The 20,607-nt window shown below is 40.1% G+C and overlaps 1 protein-coding gene across 4 annotated transcripts in view; it reads left to right on the top strand.

Moving 5' to 3' along the window:
- The window catches only part of NEIL3 (nei like DNA glycosylase 3), a 47,798-nt gene extending 40,795 nt beyond the window's left edge, over positions 1-7,003 (top strand). The window contains exons 9-10 of one of the 4 annotated variants that reach the window (XR_012904249.2): positions 4,491-4,618; positions 6,238-6,377. Coding sequence is in view for 2 of the 4 variants with exons in the window: in XM_075930236.2 (XP_075786351.2) it covers positions 4,444-4,618; positions 6,238-6,420 (358 nt within the window). In the remaining 2 variants the exon portion in view is untranslated. Of the gene's footprint in view, positions 1-4,443; positions 4,619-6,237 lie in introns of all 4 variants that reach the window. The other 3 variants (XR_012904250.2, XM_075930237.2, XM_075930236.2) reach the window with 3 other exon arrangements.
- The last annotated feature ends 13,604 nt before the right edge of the window (positions 7,004-20,607 follow it).

Genomic DNA, 20,607 nt, shown 5'->3' with positions numbered 1-20,607 from the left:
GTCTCAATTCTAAGTGACAAAAACCCCATGTAGACAGGGCCATTTGTCGGAAAAAAACCCTTTTGAAAAAATCCCTTATTCTTTAAAATATGAGGTCTACAGGATCTCGTGCAAAAGGGTTTCTCCCCCCCCCCCCCAACAAATGGCCCCATCTACATGGGGCTTTTTAGCGGCAAAATCTCTTCCACAAAAAGGGTCAGGAGAAGATATGCAAATGAGCATGATTTGCATATCTTCTGCTGCAAAAAAAGGCAGTGTAGACGTAGCCAAAAAAAAGAAATCCATCCAATGATGGGCATGAAGGAGCCTCTTCAGATCCTTTGTCAAATTTCACTTCCAAATTTAAGGGAAGGTTTGAGTGTTGCTCCTGTTTCCCATGGAGTTATTTTTTCTTTGGATCCCTGCTTAAGGTAACTTAATCCTCAGCAAAAATAACACACCCCCCAAATAAATAAAATTTGGCTGCTACTGCTGCTTCCGCTACTGTGGAAATGAGAAAAATTATACCATACTGGATACACTTGCCAAAAAAAAAAAAAAAAAAAGCGGAGGCGACTACAAGGTCATAAACCAGGGGTGTCCAAACTTTTTTCAAAGAGGGCCAGATTTGATGAAGTGAACATGCGTGAGGGCCGACCATTTTGCCTGACATTCTTTGAACCATTAAAAGTAAATGCAAATTAACTATTTTATGCAGTTTATTGCAAACGGCATACTTTTCATTTCGTCACATGGATGACAAATCTAAACAGGTATTAAATCACTCTGCCTTTCATATCTGAAGGCCAGATGAAAAAAAATCCAGGAAGCTGAAATATATGTCAGGAACATTGTAAAGTACATTACATATTATTGGTAATAAAGGTTGTCGGTCAACTTTTAAGTTCAAAAAATATGAACAGGAACATAACACCAAGTATACATGTTGTGTCCAAATATATTTATAACTGATTTAGACCAACTGACATTAACTGAGATTTTACAATGTATTCATCTCAATACATATGGATTCGTTGGGGGCCATAAAAGATAGATATTGCCAAATTACCTGGGGGGCCGTATTAAACCGGAACACGGGCCGCAATTGGCCCGCGGGCCGGACTTTGGACATGCCTGTCATAAACCCTACTTCAAATTACACCAGTTAAACATTGGCCTCTTCTGTTGCACATATTCAGTTTAATTTTTCATGGACTGCATATAATAAATATCTTTCAGTACAGCTTAAAGGGATGTGGTCAAATTTGAAAATCACACTTGTTTGAAAATTTGTGACATACTCTAGTTAAGAGCAATATCTAAGATTTCTAAAATGAAGATGAGTGAATAGGGAAAATATTTCTCTTCCAGTTTGTTTACTTTGTACATTTGACAGCACTTATGTCCAGACTTCAGAGGTGCTGAGCAACCCAGATTGCCATTGGGAAATAAAGTTTTTGGCATCTGGCAAGTTTCAGTACAGCTTGATGATTATCTGAACTCAGCTGGAGTAAAACAGCATAGAGGCAGTTGAATTATTTCCCTTTACTTCAGCTGAGGATTTGGACCATTATAATCTGCACTAGCAATTTACTTCATTCACTATGAAAAGTCAAGTTTTCATATATTTTGCACATGGTGCTTCCTCCTTCCTTCGTTATCTTTGAATACTTTTAAAATTAAAAACAAATTAATGAATTTGTTAGCCTTAGACTTCTGCTGTTTGCAAGTACATGTGCACTTATTATACAGGGCTTATCTCTTAAAGGAAGGTGGAGGAAACTTCTCATGGGCCCTGTGAAAAAACTGACCAAATGACAATAAGTTTTAGACAAAACACCAAACATAAATTGTGTCTTTTGCTTATGTAAGTATATTACCATTACCTTAATACTGCATAGTAATTGACTAACAATCCTATTTTAAATAGGGTTAGGTCAGAGGTTCTTCTATACTGTTGTGATTATATCCAAAGAGGCTATTAGGATCACCAGTCTTCCAAACCAGAGGTTTCAACATTAACATCTGTTGGAAAATGGATGTTCGTAAACCTTCCTGTGTGTACCTGTGATGGTTTACCCCTCACTGCAGTGTGCCATCTGCTATACTGGGGTACTACTGAGCCCGCCTATTCCAAATGCGAGGGCTCCCTTACCCTGTCCTGCTGAGCCAGGTCTTCAGGCTTTCTCTAGCGCGCGCGCACACACAGGTAGGGACACGGCCAGTTGCCGAAAGAGACAGACACTGAAATCATCTTTGCATGGGAATATTTAGCTTGGGAATTGCCCAATCCTCAAGTGAACACCTCACACTGAGTATGTACCCACAACTGTACTGTCTTAGGCTACACTGCGGATCTTTTCTGGAATACCGAAGGTATCCCAGAAAAGCTCTGCTGCATCCAAGGAACATGTCTGCTTTTCCAAAAAAAAAAAAAAAAAAAAAATTTCAGAAGAGCAGACGTGGTTTTTCTGGCATCACTGTAAACCTCATTCTATGAGGAAGAAAGGATGTTCCAAAAAAGGTTTTTTTTCGACATTTGGCCCCATATAGATGGGAGAAATGTCGGAAAAGCCTCTTTCAGAAGAAAAGTGGAAATTATATTCAATTTGCTTATTTTTTTTTGCGACATTTCTTTGTAGTGTAGACATAGCCTTATATTGCACAGAGAACTACACAGTGTAAACTAGTAATATTTGTCCCCCCACTCAAGGTGGAGGAAAATAGATAAAGTTTTTCCCCTCCCCCTTATGAATTTCATAAACTGTTTTTAGAGAGAACAAAAATAATTCTATTAGTCATTTAAAATATTTTGTAGTTAAGGGATAGCAAGCAGATTAATGAACAAATAAAACAAACATGCAAACTAAGCTTAATACACTAAGGAAGTTGGTTACAAGTTATTATTTTTCATTATAAATGTTTTAGGCATTTTTCACAGGCCAGACACTTTTTCCAGATTTGGCTTAGAATTTTTCCCTTTTATCTTGGTTTATTAGATGGTTCCTGCAGCCTAGTTGGGGATTCAGTGAGGAAAGAACCTAGATTAATTCACTTCCCTGCCTCAAACAGGATTTACATATGGTGAGAATTCTTAGTTTCCCAGTTTGATCCGCCTCCTATTAGTGGAAAAATACCAAGGGTCTGAGATGGAGTCCAGTACTAGGTGACATGATCACATGACTCTGTAGTGCCAAAGTAGCCCTGAGTCAATATTGTTTGCAGTTTCTCAGGAAGGTGGGAAACTAGCATATTCAAAATCCTGTTATTTTCCATCATGCCCATCCAGGCTGATTGCATTCTGTCTGGTGGGCCATTCCCCAGATATTTACAAACATACTTGTAAAAGGTACATAGATAATATTCCCAACTTCAGATACAAAAATGATACATCATACAAAAAGAATAATTGTTTCAGTAAATCATAACTTTTTCAGTGAAACCTCACATCTTTCCTAAAATATATCTGAGTTATATCATATTCACATCTTAACAATATTTCTATGAAGAACATGGGCCATAGTTTCACAATACCCATTTTAAAGAAACACCGGGAACTGTACTCTGAACAAACAGTCTGGGTTAGGAGAAATGTAATTGGTTGGAAGTAACTGAGATGGCCAAGGGAGAGAAGAGATACATGGTAACAGTAATGAGAACATAAGGTTACACAGATAATTTGTGATGTGCATAATATTCCTGAAACTTCTAGGTCAGAGTTTTGCTTTTTAAAAGAGAGAGAGTAATGAATCTCTTATGTTTTCACCGCAGTTTACATCACTCCACGAACATGACACATAACCTGTAACTGATAAAACAGATTCCTTTTTTCCTCTAAAATACATTTAAAGAAGATTCAGCTTATTTAAACTGTAGGGTGTGCTAAATTCAGATACAGTTTCCAACAATTCTTAGTAATGATAGAAGAGAATAAAGTTTCCCTACCAGCTTTATAAGAAATATCTGCTCAGTCAGGAAGACAGTCCCTTGTTGGAATAGGATTGGGATCATTACAGTAGTTTTGATCAAAGATCATGGAAAATTGTCCCTAAAGTGGACAAGTAGGTAGATCCCTGTGGTCTTGTCTAAGCTATTTTTGATGATTTTCCACTGCATGAAAGATAGAAGATTGTAACTGTAACCTTTCTTGTTCTTGAAATTCAGGATATTCCATTGTGTATATCTATAAATAAGCCCTGAAGTAAGACAGCTTTTTACTTTTAGATTGGAATTTACTTTATTTAACAGGTTAAATTTAGCATTCAGTGTCCTTGAAATACATCCATTTTATATAAAGAAACAATGGTGTGGATTAAAAATTTCTATGTAGCTGTCACTCTGTGTAAAGGTACATTATTGGCAATCCGGTCTTACAAGCAAGAGTGTATGTCGGGTGGAGGGGGGTTGGTGGTGGCGCTAATCCCTTCAACATTATGCAAGTTATTTTGTAACCTGTCATTACAGTGAACATCGAGTTAACATGACAGATGGTATTTGCACATTAAATGCAGGCAGTCCTCGCTGCAGTAAACACAACCGCCTCTGCAGTCTCAAAGTTGTGAGAAAGGAGGGAGAAAACAAGGGCAGACAATTTTATACTTGTCCTCTACCCAGAGGGACTCAGTGTGAGTATTTTGAAGTAAGTACAAGACCTTGGGCCCTAATTTTAAGCTTTTCAATTATTCAAAACTATTATTCATCAGTCAAAACTTCTTTTGCTCTAAGTACTTTTTTCCTCTCAAATATTTGTAAACATTTTAGTATTATCTTAATAAAGAAGTGACTATTTCCTATTTATTAAATAGAAAAAAAAAGTGCCATGGAAAATGGATGAGATTCTGGATAGTGATTGATTTTGTTTTGTTAACTGAGGAAGGTTGGATTGTTGTACATTTTTATATTAGTATTATTTAAAAACAATGTCTGAGGGAGGAAGATCCCACTGTTGTTGCATCTATGTTATCTGCTGGATGTGTGACTTCTCTTGCTCACATACATGTACTCTTGCTAGCACTCATCAAGTTAATTCAAGTACAAATGACACATTGTGGAAGCAGAGGGTATGTACCGAGTCCAGTTAACCCATGCTTCCACAGTCACCACTTAAGCTACATTGCTATTTATACTTGTGATGGCTCAATGAGCACAGGGGAATCACACCTCTAGCGTGTTGTGAAAATCTAGTATTTGAAATAAAAAAATTGTAACTAGTGAAGAATCAGAGTATGGCTGCGCATGCATATTTGCAAACTTCAGTTTAAGAAACTGCAATTTTATCTTGGGTACTTTTGAAATTGTATTTAAGTCCCACTAACTTTCAATGTGACTGAGGCTAAATTACACTGCCACTTGACAGCACTGTAACTGTCTCAGGTGTGAAAAAACATTACCCCTCCCAAGCGCAGCAAATTACAGCACCTTAATGTGCCAGCGTGAACCAGGCTACAGCATTGGGAGCCACGCTCTCAGCACTGTTAGTTACTCCCCTCATGGAAGTGGTTTACGTAGAGCACTGGGAGACCCTTCTACCTGCACTTCTGCTATGGCCACACTTTCAGTTTAAAGCACTGCTGTGACAGCACTGCTGTAGCTGTGCTTTAAACTTTTTAGTGTAGTCAAAGCCAGAGTTTTCTAAGGGCCAGAATTTCAAAAGTATTTATGTGAAGTGTGGATAGTTTCCGAATGGGATTTTCAAAAGTGTTCTAGAACAGTAGTTATGTAACTTCCAGTTTAGCCCCATTTTATAACTTGAGGCTATCACTTGGATAAAGAAAATGTGTGCACCACCGCCAGAGAGTGGTGATTTTACACCCGTTATTCAACTGCACTGGGGGTAGGGACTGGTGTATTAAAAACAGTGGTTTTAGGACCATGTAACCAGAAAGATCCATCTCAATTGCCTTATGAGTATATTTAGTGACAATGTTTGCTTCCCTTGACTATTCTTAGTAAAATGAGGAAATTGCAACTTAGACCTATTGGTCTATGTGTCTGACTATCAGGCCACTGAGAAGAAGTTAACATGACAGTTGCACCACTAGTTGTTGAGAAGAAGCTTGTGTTTTAATGCCAACTTAAAGTTTTATGTGCATATAATTTATTTACCATAACTTTAGTTATAGACTTGTTTTGATTGCTATGGCTGAATCAAATGGAAGGGCTTGTCTTGTGGGTCTGAATTTTTGTCTTTGGTTCATAAATAGGAATTTGACCATTCAACAGTGACACCACTGGTAAATTAATAATTTCTCTTTACAGTGGGCAGACTTACAGTTTCCGTTGTGCAATCATGGGAAACGCTGCATTATGAGGACAGTGTTGAAGATTGGGCCTAATAATGGAAAGAATTTTTTTGTGTGCCCTTTGGGGAAGGATAGACAGTGTGATTTCTTTAAGTGGGCAGACATCGGACCAGGAATGAAGATTATTCCAGGATGCTGAAATTTTAGTCTATAGTGACGCTGGTTTTTTTCACACAGTGTGTACAATAGTTCCAAAGGATATTATTTTAGGACATTCATGATCACATGACATTTCACATTGAAAAATTTGCCTAAATTGCATGTGGAAAGGAAACGTGTGAGGTAAGAGTTAGAGGGGGGAAAAAATTCTGTTCACTCCTTGTTATTGTAATCTTTTTATCTAACTGAAGCATCTTTCAGAATTAGCAATTAACATATCTAGAGTTCTGAAAATTAAATAGTGGTCACTTAGCATGCTAGTTTCCTGGGAGAAGATCTAGTCTGAAGGGAAAGAGGGGGAAAATGTATCTGTCATTATAGTGTAGCTAGACTTCCAGTTCATGATGCACTGTAATATTCTGTCAGTGCAATATTTCTTGCTTTGATTGAAGTCTGTTCCTTGTGTGTTAGTTCCTCAGCATTTCAGGTGTGTACATATTTATTATATTTTATTTATGAATAATGTAACTTCTGTCACTATATCTTTAATTGAATTTCAATATGACTTCTCATATAATGAAAGGTAAAAAAAATTATTCAATAAAACTTAAATTTTAAGCTTATGAATCTATTTAGTAACAGTGCTTGCTTCTGTTGGGGAAATCTCGCTCCCCTGGGGGTACAGAGTCCCCAGAAGGGTCCGAGGCTGGAGGTCAGAGCAGTGAGGCAGGAGAGAAATCTAGAAGGAAAACTTTATTATGCATGCATGTAGGCTGACAGCTACCAGAGTGAGAGCAGCAGCAGCCCTGAGAGAGAGTTTCAGGGATCCTTTATACAGTATGTTCAGACAGTTTAGTTGATTGTTTTCTTTAACATATCAAAGTCTCAGCATTAACCCAGACTTGTTAAGTCTCTGCCGCGCAGCAGTTGCTGTTGCGTCGGGGCGTCGGGCTTAGGGATAGGCTTAGCTTAGGTTATAGAGAGAGTGAGTCATCCTTGTCCTAGGTGTATGAAAGAGGTCCTGTAGAGATATTCTTCTAGAGAAGCTAGCGGAAGGCTATGCTACCTCTATTTTATACAATATAGTATTTTCTTGAGTCAGGCTGGCGGAAGGCCAGACCTCCTCAAATAGATTAGTTAGGTTAGTTAGTTTAGTATTTTAGATAGATTAGCTATCGTCCTCGATTTTGTACAGCAGGTTGCGTCGGTCCACGCATGTCAGCCGTCATCATGCTTGTTCGTCGGGCTCGTCGCGATTTAGATAAGGTTTTATTTTAGGATAGAATTAGAGTAGATAGAACAGAGTCAATCGCCTGATCCAGCTGCACCGAAGCGCAGAGAAGAGGCAGCGAGGACCAGAGGGCTTCACAGAAGGTGAACTGACCGTCTTCGTCCTCCATCCGTGCTTCGAGGGATATCCTGGGCTGTTCCTCTCCTGCGGCTTTAATTAGCCAACGGATTGTAGGTCGCCTAGCGTCGAGATCAGCCAACGAGGGACACCTAGCTGTCCTCCCTAAAGGCTTTCAATTAGCCTGAGGGTTGTAGGTCGCTAGCAACTCATCAATCGTCTCCGTCGCCGTAGACTCTGTGTAGGTATAGGGGCCTGGAGGGACTTCCCCTCCTGGTCCATTTAATGTAAAAAAGGGACTGCCCCCTCACTTGTTCCTTCAAGGCACTGTTTGTTAAAATTGTTAAATAATATAGTCTTGTGGTTTTCAATGAAAATTCGGTCTTAAGTTTTCATTTTATACACACCTAACATCCCTGAGAAATTATATACTCTCCGGTGATTAGATACGGAGTGAGAGTCGCACCTGAGATACCATCCCTAGCGGATGAGACCAGGGTATGGTTACAAAGTATCCATCTGGAGTAGCTAGTCTACAGGACACTTCTCCATCTGTTCAAAGATTACAGTAACAAGACACAACTCTTGACCCTATCCTAATGTTGATATAGCATGATCCTCCTGATGATTGTCTATCACCCCAAGGTACTTCCTGCTTTTCCCCTCTAATTGATGAGGAAATGTTACACGCAACGCGTTAACCTCCACGAATTCAAGTTTTGGTTCAGAGAATTTCCTGTATTTTTAAAATGGTGCGCACAGGAAGATTTGAAGTAATAGAAGTGATGTTGCCCCTCTCTCCCTCATGTACACCCTCATATACAGAATGGGAAGTGGTGGGATTAGAGATGTTGGCAGTGTGGGGAAGGGGAGACTAGTAGTAGGTTAGAGTTCTAATCTTACCTATTCCTTCCAGTGCTGATACTTGTGTGTTTCACAGCCCTTATTACTCAACAATACTTAAGAGCCCCACTATAGAGGGAGTCAACTATGATGCACTTTTTTTTTTTTAACTAATACGGTATCTGCTAGGTGGTAGAGAGTCAATTTTAGCAGAACTAGGAATTAAATTTAGGTGCAAAAGATAGTATACCCCAGTCTCAGACTTTCAGAAAGTTTTTGTCTCTCTGCTTGGCAATGATGTCTGCCACACTAAAAGGAGGTCTAGTCCAAACCCTGCTGAAAGATTCTGTTGGAGATTCTTACATTTGCAATATAATGTTTCTAGTTTTGTATTTCTTAAACAGGCTTTCACTATGAAATCCACTACTAGGTTAGTTTATGGCAAAACATCAAACAAGAAAGCTGGTTTAGATAAATAGGAAACTCTTTAAAATAGGATAAACTTAAACAGCCAATGGTCTTGTAGCACTTTATAGATTAACAAAACATGTAGATGGTATCATGAACTTTCATGGGCACAGCCCACTTCTTCAGATGACTCTGGTCATCTGAAGAAACGGGCTGTGCCCACGAAAGCTCATACCATCTACATGTTTTGTTAGTCTATAAAGTGCTACAAGACCATTGGCTGTTTAAGTATATCCTGTACAGACTAACTCGGCTACCCCATGAAGCTTCTTTAAAATAAGAAATGGATCTCTCAACCTAGCAAGTTTTAGATGTTGCCATACTCTGAGAGAGAATCACTAATTCTAGTTTAAAATACCTTACTTTGGTCATAAGGTAGCATATAGTCAGAGGGCACCTACAGTTGTTATAAATGTTTCCTAACTGCGAAGGAAAGAGTAGATGCATTTATATGCCACCGATCACAGAGATCTTTGCTTCCCACTTCTTGAACAGCTATAATCCTACATTTAAGGCAATCATCAGATAGGATGGGAGTTTGTATGGATATTTCCATTCCATTTTCTTCAATATTCTGCAATTCAAGTGCAAGACAGAAAAGCAATCTCAGGAGAAGGCACCTCTGCACTATAGAGTTTTGTATCAAAACTCCTGGCTGTACTTGCAGCAGTAGATCAGTCACGTGACCTGTAAGCCACCTGAGCCCACTCTTTAATATTCACCTCCAGAATAGCCAAGTACAAAGCTAGTAACTTACCTGAGGGTCTGTTGAAAGGGTGGGTGGGTAGGAGATGGATAAATTCTGCAGGGCCTCTTTGCAATGACAAAACTACAAATACAAACTTTGCAACTATAAACTTTGTGAATCTGATGTCAAAACTGTACTCCTGTCTGTATGGATATTCATTTTTTAACCAGTACTTTTAAATACATTTCAGTTTATTAAGAATTGGCTGTGTGTATTTGGGGTGAGACTTGAAATATTCAGTAATGTATCCAATCTTTTGGGATTTTTGACTTGGGGTCTAAGTGGAGGCCTAAGGCTGGGTTGCTTTAAGGGAACTGTTGATGTCTGGGCAACTGGGTAACTAGTAAGACAGGGCTACTCAACACGCGGCCCATTGGTTTGCAGCCCATGATGCCTTTTGGGTTTACACTCAATTGCGGCCTATGGATGGATCCTTTGAACATGATCTACACTGACAACATGCTCTACAAAAGCAAGGCGGCTCCCAAGCAGGGTGAGCATTGAAAGATGCAAGCGGATTGGCTGGCTGGAACAGATGGGTACAGGGTGTCAGCATTTCTAGCCCCTAGGGAAGAGGTGCCAGGAGTGCTGGGGAATTGTGAGAAATGCTGTTTAGCCTTGTGGGCAGAGCCTGAGAGGTGCTGACTGGCTCACACTGGCTACAGTTGGGTCCAGTGCCATGGCCAGGTAGCTCTGCCTCCATCTCACATGTAGTAACAAACTCCTGTGTGGGGACATCACCCCAGTAGGAATCCAGGGTGGGACTCCCAGGCACCAGTCTTTTTTTGCCTCTTATGTCCGGCCTGACTCACGCAGCTTCCCACCTGCCATAGGTTGGAGCACTCTGCCTTGGAATTGATTTTCTTTTTACAGTAAAATCATTCCAAGAAACGCACAACCTCAAGCTTCAAGCTAAATATCCAAAACACTGGTATACAATTTTCTTTTTAATAAGAAGCATTAAAAATGGCAACACAGAGGAGATGCTTGTTGGATGCACAAAGGGCTTTCAACCCTGTTTGGAAGATGGAATTCGCTTTTACAGAGCTAAATGGAAATGGAGGTAAGTGTGGAAAAAAAGCTATTTCCATCTATTTGCATTTATATGAAACCACATGTAACTTGCAGCTCTTGGCATGTGCTGAAAGTATAATTGTGGCCCCTGGGGCTTCCAAAATTGAGTAGCCCTGCTAAGGGTATTATAGAAGCTATTTCTTGATGGCTTGATAAATCTAAATATTGGAATAACCGCCAAATTTGTGAAGGGGCTGCACCATTCTTTGCAGTTGGCGACCTGGGATCCTGATGACACATACACAGTAATGCAGTTCATTGTACCTTGTTATATAATGAGTATTTTTCCATCATCAACTAATGTCATTAAGTTATTTTAAAATGTAAATTCAAAACTTTAAAATAAGACAGGACTAAATTTTTTGCTCTTGCATCTTAACTTTTTTATATGATCTGACACCTACAAATGGGAATGATTGCCTACTGTGCTCTACAATAAATATTCAAGCAAAATAAGTTATAAAAGACAACCTTGCAATTTAAGTGACATAACTTTAACGTGGTTTAGGCATTGTATAGACACTGAAAAGCTAATTATTTCAAAAGGATTTTTGAAGGCAATGGTGGTAGGTTTCAGCTTCTTAGAGTACTTCCAGCTGAAACAATCTTGAATGCAAAAGGTATAACTTACTGTGATCGGAACTGTAAAAGACGAATTCTGTTCTTAGTCTATAAACCATATAACAGTGATTTTAAAATGTTGTACATTCAATAGGAAAGGAAGCTGAATGAGAAAGCAATAGTTTTTTTAACTCGCTTAAATATCTCTATGAACACAAGTTTGACATCCACTTATATAGATTGTTATTACAAGGCAGTTTTGAAGTCATTCATCTTAATTGAGATACATATTAATCGAGATACTTAAAGTATAAAGTTGAGAGAGAGAAAGGAAGCTTACTAAAAATAGGCAGGAACACACCAAACTTAGGCAGACTTTAAAACATTTAGTACTTTTGTAGGAGGATTCAGAAAAATAATGCACATCATGTATTTGCATAATTGCTCATTACCAGATGTGTGTAAACAGCATCTCTTCCCTTCTATACTCCACCTGCCTACATTTCCCTCCTTTTCCAAAATATCTTGATCAAGTTAGTGTTTTGACACTATGACTTTGCGATCAGAATAGACAGGAACAAGTCATGTTTGTAAAATTAACTGCTGGGTGCTACCAAAATGAAATTTTCTAGTGAAAAGAATCATGCAGGATAAAAAGTGGCTAATAAAAAGAAATCTGTTTTGTGCATAAATGATGGGAAACAAAGTCCAGAATAGCACATGCAGATTTTAGAAAAAGGTCATATTTGTAAAAGTTTTCAGTTATAGTATTTTAAACATAGGTTTAAAAGAAACTCAATAAAATGTATTGTTAGTGTCCCGCAATAGAGAGATGTTTCTAGCTCCCCAGATGTAAATAACATTAAAAAGACAAAGCATTTATTCAAAGATTACAGATGAGGAAATAAACATTTAAAGGACATTTGTTGTTTCATCTACTTCTACAAGGGGGAAAAAAAATTCATGACATCTACATTGGCGCAGTCTTGTGCCAAAGCAGCATCTCGCAAAAAAATGTGCCGCCTGTCTACGTTGGCCGTGTATTCTTACGCAAGTAAACTAATGTTCTACTGTATGAAATCAGAGATTTCTGCGCAAGAACTATGATGCTCCTGCTCAGGAATAAACCCTTTTGCGCAACTGTTCTTGTGCAAGAGGCCAGTGTAGACAGGCAACATGAATTTCTTGCGCATGAAAGCCCTATGGTTAAAATGGCCATCAGAGCGTTCTTGCACAAGAGAGCATCTACACTGGCATGGATCTCTTGCGCAAAAGCACATGCCAGTGTAGACGCTCTCTTGCACAACTACTTTAATGCAAGAACTCTTTAGCCCCTCACTTACCGCCAGCTCACTGCAGAGGCAGTCTTTGACCCTCAGCAACAAGTGTCTTTCCTAGAGAGGTGTCTGATTCAACCGCTACTTTTATTTCCTTTTTACTTACAGTACTTCGATAAATAGTTATTTTGGCTAAGAGAAGACAACAATAGTGAATTCTGGATCAGATAATGTAGGTCCATTAACTATACCTCAGATTTAATTTCACCTCAACTGAAATGTCCCCACCAATAAGGGCTAGACCCATCACCTCAAAAATTAGTCTAGATCCTTAGAAAGGTATTTATGATCCTAAGTTCCATTGATTTTGATGGAATTAATAAAGCTACCTACACCTCTGTGAATCTGAGTCTGTGTACATGCTAGATTCATCCCCATGGAAAAGGTAGTTCTCTACCCAGAGCTGAACATTCAAATAGTTTTTTTGTGTCTTATACCAGTTGCTTAGTGTTCCACCACTTCTTAAAAAAATGCAGGAGTCTTCACACACAGCTTTTGTAAGTGCAGTTATTTTATCTGGACTGCCATATGATTTTGCTGCTTTTCCTTGCCTTAATGAAGGCATTGGTTCAGGGTAGCATTGTAGAAATAGCCAACATAGTTATTCTCCACTCTTGTTTTTATTTTTCTCGTCCTTTACCCCCAAAATCAACTACCTAAGTGTAAATATCTGACCAGTACAATTTCATCCTGCTCTAAAGCTGCACTATTCTTTGCCTTTTTTTTAAAACTGGCCACAATCTGGGTATGTCTACACTACCACCCTAGTTCGAACTAGGGTGGTTAATGTAGGCAACCGAAGTTGCAAATGAAGCCCGGGATTTGAATTTCCCGGGCTTCATTTGCATCTTGCCGGGCGCCGCCAGAGCAAAGCCTCAGAGGCGCGGCACCCCGCTGCCGCTCTTGTCCCCGTGTCCCCGATCTGCTGGGGGGGGCACAGCTAGTGTGCCCCCCCCCAGCAGACCAGGCTTTTGTTTTGGACCCTGGAGCAGAGCAGCTGGGGCGCTGCCGATTGGTCCTGCAGCGCGGCTCTGGGCACTACTGGACCAACCCGGCAGCACCCCAGCTGCTCTGCCCCAGGTCCTGATTCAGCCGCTGCTGGTCAGTTTCAGCAGCGGCTGAATCAGGACGCCTGGGGCAGAGCAGATGGGGTGCTGCTGGGTAGGTCCAGTAGCACCGAGGAGCGGCGCTACTGGAGCAACCCAGCAGCACCCCAGCTGCTCTGTCCCAGGCGTCCCCAAGTCAGCTTCTGCTGAAACTGACCAGCGCTGACTACAGGAAGCCCGAGGCAGAGTTGCTCTGCCCCGGGCTTCCTGGAATCAGCTGCTGATCAGTTTCAGCAGCAGCTGACTTGGGGACGCCTGGGGTTCTTAAGTTGATTCTGTATGCAAGTCAGAACTGGCGGTCAGTTTCAGCAGCGGCTGAATCTGGACGCCAGTTCCGACTTACATACAGATTCAACTTAAGAACAAACCTACAGTCCCTATCTTGTACGTAACCCGGGGACTGCCTGTACAATTAAACTTTCAAGCTACATTGAAGTGGCCATTTACAATTTCATTTTTTAGGCTTTACCCAAGTATTCTGCACAATCAAAATAATTTTTCAAAGAAGCTTCTCCAATAATATAACTGAATAAAATACAAACACTCAATGAAAGGTAATTTGCTTGCAGCCTGGAAAAGAACACTGTTCAAGTGTCAAAATAAAAACTTCCTGTTAAAAATCATACCTAAAAATTATTCATGTCAAATCTTGCATGGATCATTTCTAACAAACATAACTTGACATTTCACAATATCAAATATGTATTTGAAAAAAAATGTACCTGGGGAGGGAAACAACTCTATTTTTCAAAAGCTTTCTCCCTATTTTGTTTCAAATAATCCACTGAAAATTATCAGGAACACCTTACAGAAATTACCTTAACAAGTGGCATACTTACAAGTCGCATAGCTTTTATTTCACATACCACCTGCCATTGTAAACATAATCAGTATACGTTACAAGAGTGTTTCAGCAGCAGGTGTATTTAGCTATGTTGATTCCATCTGTCCAGGAGGAAGATGAGAACCCAGCAAATACTCTTAAATGCACAAACATCTAAAATGTTTACCACCTGACTCAGCATCACAAACAATAATGGCAAAACTAGTCATAAAAATCAGAGAATCTGCCACATCTGCTGCATGGACATTTCCATAATGTTCTTTCACTGTAAATTTAGTGGAAGTTACGTGTAGGAGAGAACAGACCCCCTAACGAGGACATTTGAGATGCAAAGCTTCATTTACAAACATACACTCCAGTTAGAATAAAGTTAACAATGTCATGGATGTTTGTCCCACTAGCTCCAATTGTTACTAATTAAATCCCTACTTTCTGCTTACATCTTGCTTTGAGGTGGAGATAAAAACCTGGTAAAGTAAAGCAATAAATATGCACACGTATTCACCAGTATCAGTTGCATTAAGTGTTAATAGATTATTAAAAAAAATCAAGTTTTTTGGATAGCAGCATGGGCTTCGCTATTTAAAAGAATCACAGATTTAAACAAAATTACCATTGCTCAATTATTTGGGGTTTTGTCTTATGTAGGCACCCTCCCCCATCCCAATTTTTCTCTCTTGCTATCTCGTCTAGGGATGTTAGATAGCAATTAATTGAACAGTTGTGTAACAACTAAAATATTATTGGTTACATGACTATTTGATAGTCTCAGGGAGGGGGCTGGCAGCCAGTGTGCTCCTGGCCCCACTCTCAGGGAGCCCTCTGCCATCCAGTGCTGCTGCCTCTGTATTGGAGTCAGCAGTGCAGGATGAAAGGTGGTAGCTGGTCTATAAGGGAAGCTGATTTAAAAACCAGCTCCCTGCACAGACCAGGTCCCGCCTGCTGTCCTATGCTGCCGCCTCAGACACAGAGGCAGCAACGAGGAAGTGGGGGCGGGCAGCTCCCTGGATCCAGTGCTCATGGGGAGCTAAAAGCTGATACAGGGCAGCAAGGGGGGGGGGGGGAAGAGAGAGAGTGCATGCAGTAGATAAGATTAACCAATAAATCCAGGTTTATCCATTAATCATGTATTTGACTATACGATTAAATCCCTAATCTGGTCACCCTGATGGAAGAATATAGCTTAAAGATACATGGGCAGTCACAAAACAGCACTGTTAGGGGAAAGTTGTCAGCAAAACACAAAAGTATTTCCAAGGAAATTAACTAAACATCAATTTAAAGCCATGTACAAGCAAGCTCCACCATGCTTTTCCATCAGTTAGACCCAAACAACTGAATTATGCAATTTGCACCAGTATAAATCTGGCAAATCACTAATTCGGTAAGGAATACTAGGAACCAAGACACAAAAATAGGTAGATAAAACAGATCTTGAATTTAGGAAAGTAGGACTCAAAGTGAGTAACTACAGAGTCATAAAAGACTTGCAGCACAGGTGACTTGGGCACATATGGCTGGGACACGGGGGCTATAAAACTCTAGTGTAAGTGCTCAGGCTTGGGCTAGAGCCCTGGCACTAAGACCCCAAAAAGGAGGGCAGAATCATAACCCAGGCTAGGAATACCTACACTGAAATTTTATAGCCCTGCACACAAATCAGGTAACTCAGTCCAGCTCAAGTCTTTTATTACACTGTAGACATATCCAAAGCATGCCACAAGCAGGACACAGTTACCCATTATACTTACTGGGTCTAAAACAGTGGTCCCCAACCTTTCGAGGTTGTCGGGCGCCAGGGGGCGTGGCCGTTTGCCCGCCAGGGGGCGGGGACACTCGCGCGCCCGGGGCGGGGCCCCCCCTTGCCCATGCCCGGGGGCGGCCCCTCCCAGCTGCGCACCCGGGGGCAGGGCCCCCTCCAAGGGCCACGCGCCCGGCGCTCCCTTGCCGAGTGCCACGCGCCCGGGGCCGGCACTCCCCCCCCCCCCGCCGAGTGTCGCGCGCCCGGGGCCGGTGCTCTCCCCGCCACGCGCCCGGCGCTCCCCCCGCCAAGCGTGCTCCCCCCGCAAGCGCCTGTGCGCCATGTGCCCGGGGCCAGGCCAGCCCCGTGCACCTGGCGGGCGCATTGAAAGGCGCCCGCGGGCACCGTGTTGGGGACCACGGGTCTAAAATATTCCAGCATTGAATGTACATTTACCTGTTTTCTATCTACTATTCTTTTAGGCTTTGTCTTTCTAGATCATGAACCTTCCATCTGCTTAAGGGGTGGGGAACCTTTTTAGGGTTGGAGGCTGCTGACCCACAGAAAAATCAGTGGGGGGCAAGGCACAAAAAAAGCGAGAAGCAAAAACCCCCAAAATCCTCACTGACGTGGCCCCTGAAAAGAAGGACACTCCACATATTTCCCTTCCCTAGCCTAGTGAGGCCCAGGCTAGCAGACTGTGTGTGCTCCAGCATGAGCTCTCCATTCGGGGGTGGAGGAGCCTTTGAGGGCCAGATCCAGGTAAGCTGGGGGCTGCATCTGACCCCTGGGCCTTAAGTTCCCCACTCCTGGCTTAATCAATGAATTAAAGTGTGAAATGCTATATGGATACAACTTTTAAGCTGTGATCATGGCTATGAAGCACATCTCGTTACATCCATGGTGTGTACACATACCACACAATTTTTTCAATACTACTGTAATACAACAGTTCAGAACTGATGATCAACAAGATGGAACTGTGACATCACATCATGCCAATTACCATCTCGCTTTCCCCTTTCACTCCCATTTAAATCTCTCTGCAATTTGTGCAATTATTTTAAGAGCTAGTAAAGCAATTAAACAAATGGATTCTATGACCCATACTTGGATTCCCACCTTTGAGTGGAATGAAGCTGTCTAGCAAATCCTCCAATTAGCTGATACAAAAAAATCTTTCAGTCAGTGATAAATATAAAGTCAGAATGTCATTTTAAGGTTCACTATCTGGTGAACTGCCAATGTTGAAAACATTGTGTCTGATCAGTATAAGAATTTTTGGGACAAGTAAACTTTTCTAAGTACTAGTCTTGAAGCATTAATAAAATAAATGGAATCCTGGTCTTCTGCCTCTATTAATCTTTAGTTTTAATCTTTTAACACATTCTTTACAGGAAAACACAACAGTCAACTATGGCAGTTCTTGACCGGATGACCCTCAATTTCATATGAAATTGAGAATTTCATTTGTTTAGGAAATGGTTTTTATGAATATATGTTCACCTTTTAAAACTCATTTGCTCAGGATTTATTTTGCCAACAGATAGTTAATCACCAAATATCACACTTATGCTCTCATGATAGATTTTCAGAATGGCACACACAATTCTTATTATGGAGGCATTATCAGGAATTCCACAGATAAGGTTACAAACACTTTTTATCCCACTTCCATCAGAGGAACTAAGTTCTTATATCCTCACAATAACTTGTTCCTAAAAATAGTATAAAGTTGACTATGTTTAGGTTACAGGTTAAATTTAAATTGAAGCAATATTATTACGGCCTCAAGTCATGTTACAGTGCAGACAGATTCCACATAACTAGTATCCACGTCCTACTGAGAAACAGCCAACTTCTGCCAAGGGAGAGCCAAACAGAAGTGCTCAGCAGACCTCTCTCTGGCATATTCAAGCCTCTTCATAATATCTCAAATGGAAAGAACTTGGAAGAGGTCCCATTGCATTACTTGCCAGCTTTGTCCACATATTCACTCTGCTGATACCATTATTGGACCTAACCAAGTGAGTTATAAGATCAAGAACACATATTCCTGCGCATCCAGAAATATAATTTATACTATCATGTGCCGGAAGTATCTGTCTGCTATGTACATTGGACAAACGTCTCAGACACTTTGCCAAAGAATCAATGCCCACAAAACAGATATTAGACAGGATCACAAAGAAAAAACAGTTTCTTGCCATTTCAACCAGAACGGGCATTGTCTCAACAACTTGATTACCTGCATCCTGCTTCAAAGACCTTTTCACACCAGACTTGAAAGAGAATCCTCTGAACTGTCATTCATGCTTAAATTCGACACTTTACGCCTAGGTCTAAACAAAGACATTAATTCTTACCCATTACAAAGATAGCGCCCCCAATTATCACCTCTAATATCATTAGCTCACAGACATTTACCTCTCCCCCCTCCATTCCCTTTCTGTTCTGAAATTTGATTTGTCCTTTTCATGTGTGTTCATTTTTTTTTATTGTATCCTTTGGTATATATGGTTGTGCCAATTTTCTTCCACTATTTGATCTGAGGAAGTGGGTCTGGCCCACGAAAGCTCATCACCTAATAAACCATCTTGTTAGTCTTTAAAGTGCTACATAGTTCTGTATTTTGTGTCAGCAGAACTGAGGGTTCTGTACATTCTCACTGGTGGAAATTTATGGAATTTAGGTACTTATAGAGTTAAGCAGCAGCTGAACAGTGATTTCAGGATCTAAGCTGTGCTTAAATGTTGGCCTTACCTGCCTATGTTCCATTATTTATCTAGCCCTTTGACTACTTCTCTGCATAAAAATGAGATGTAGAGAGAACTAACTTTTCCAGAACAGCATTATGAGCAGAGTAATTCAAATCAATGCAAATCTTCCACAAACATTCTCAAAGTATGTTTTCATCTAGCATTTAACATCCAGAAAAGGAAATTAATCCTCCAAATTAACTTCATCAACAGTACGATTAATGAAAACAACAGCCATTTCTTGTCTGGAAGCTTTTCCAGCTTTTAAATCATAGATAAGAGCATAAGGCGATGGTCATTTTAAGACAAAGTATACAAGGATACCAAAAAGTTAATTATTAAGTTACACTAAAGTAAACTTGCATTATTCTGCCCCCCCCCCCCCCCGTGTTTTTACTCAAGCAGAGATAGCTCATTGAAATATTTATGGTATAACATGGCCATTTTAACTTTTTTCCCTTTCAGTTTCCTTATCAATCTCAAGCTCTTGATTTAATTAAACTGATTGGCAAGTCTGCCAAATTAGAAGGCAGATAAAAGAGCCTTTAAACAGATCTTCAAAAAACTGGGGAAAAAGTCACAGTACATGGAAATACATTATAAATTAAACTTGGTATCCACAAGTGAGATGCAGTAGGAGAAAAAGTTAGAAACAGCAATTTTGTAGGATGCTAGGAATTAAAATATTTGTTCCCTAAAGATAAATTCCATTGGATACATGCAATTATTCCTTTACAGTTGTGGAGGGCAGGTCACACACAGAAGAGAAAAAGGACAAAGGGAGCATTTTCCTTTACTAAGCATTCTGAAAACAGAACAGATTGAACTTCATAATTCAATTTTCAATACTGGTGGCAGTTTGGGAATAGGAAAATGTTGATTAGACGGAGAAAATTGATGCTGCAAGAAGCAGCAAATACTTAAAAATTTGTGCAAATGGGTGTATTTGAGCACCATCAGGTAAAGGTATTAGGGGAATTAAGGAGAAGAAACTGATTTTAAAAAATGAAGTAACCACAAGAACAGTAACAAGTTTTTAAGGGAGTGACATATTTGAAGTAGCAGACTGCTTGTGACTATAGAGAAAGTTTAAAGAAAATTGCTTACTAAACTACAACTACTGAACAAATAAATACCAGTTGAAAAAACCAAAGGTACGTCATTTTGCCAGTTTTATAAGTTGAATCATTGGAATATATCTTAAACTGTGGCTGATTACTGGTGATTACTAATTTGAGAAAAAACAAATCTATACATTCCAAGTAATACTCTGTATTCAAAGACCACAGACAGCAGACCAGTCAGTGTAAGTTTTTACATAATGACAAGTGAGGAAACATTGGAGAAAATACTGTATTTCCATAATTAGTCACCAGAAGCTTCAAGAATTTGGGACTT

This window comes from Pelodiscus sinensis, chromosome 4 (genome assembly GCF_052426305.1).
Source record: "Pelodiscus sinensis isolate ZL-2025 chromosome 4, ASM5242630v1, whole genome shotgun sequence".
Classification (NCBI taxonomy): Eukaryota; Metazoa; Chordata; order Testudines; family Trionychidae; genus Pelodiscus; species Pelodiscus sinensis.
Note: the sequence above shows the minus strand (reverse complement) of the source record. Positions and strands in the feature narration are given on the sequence as shown.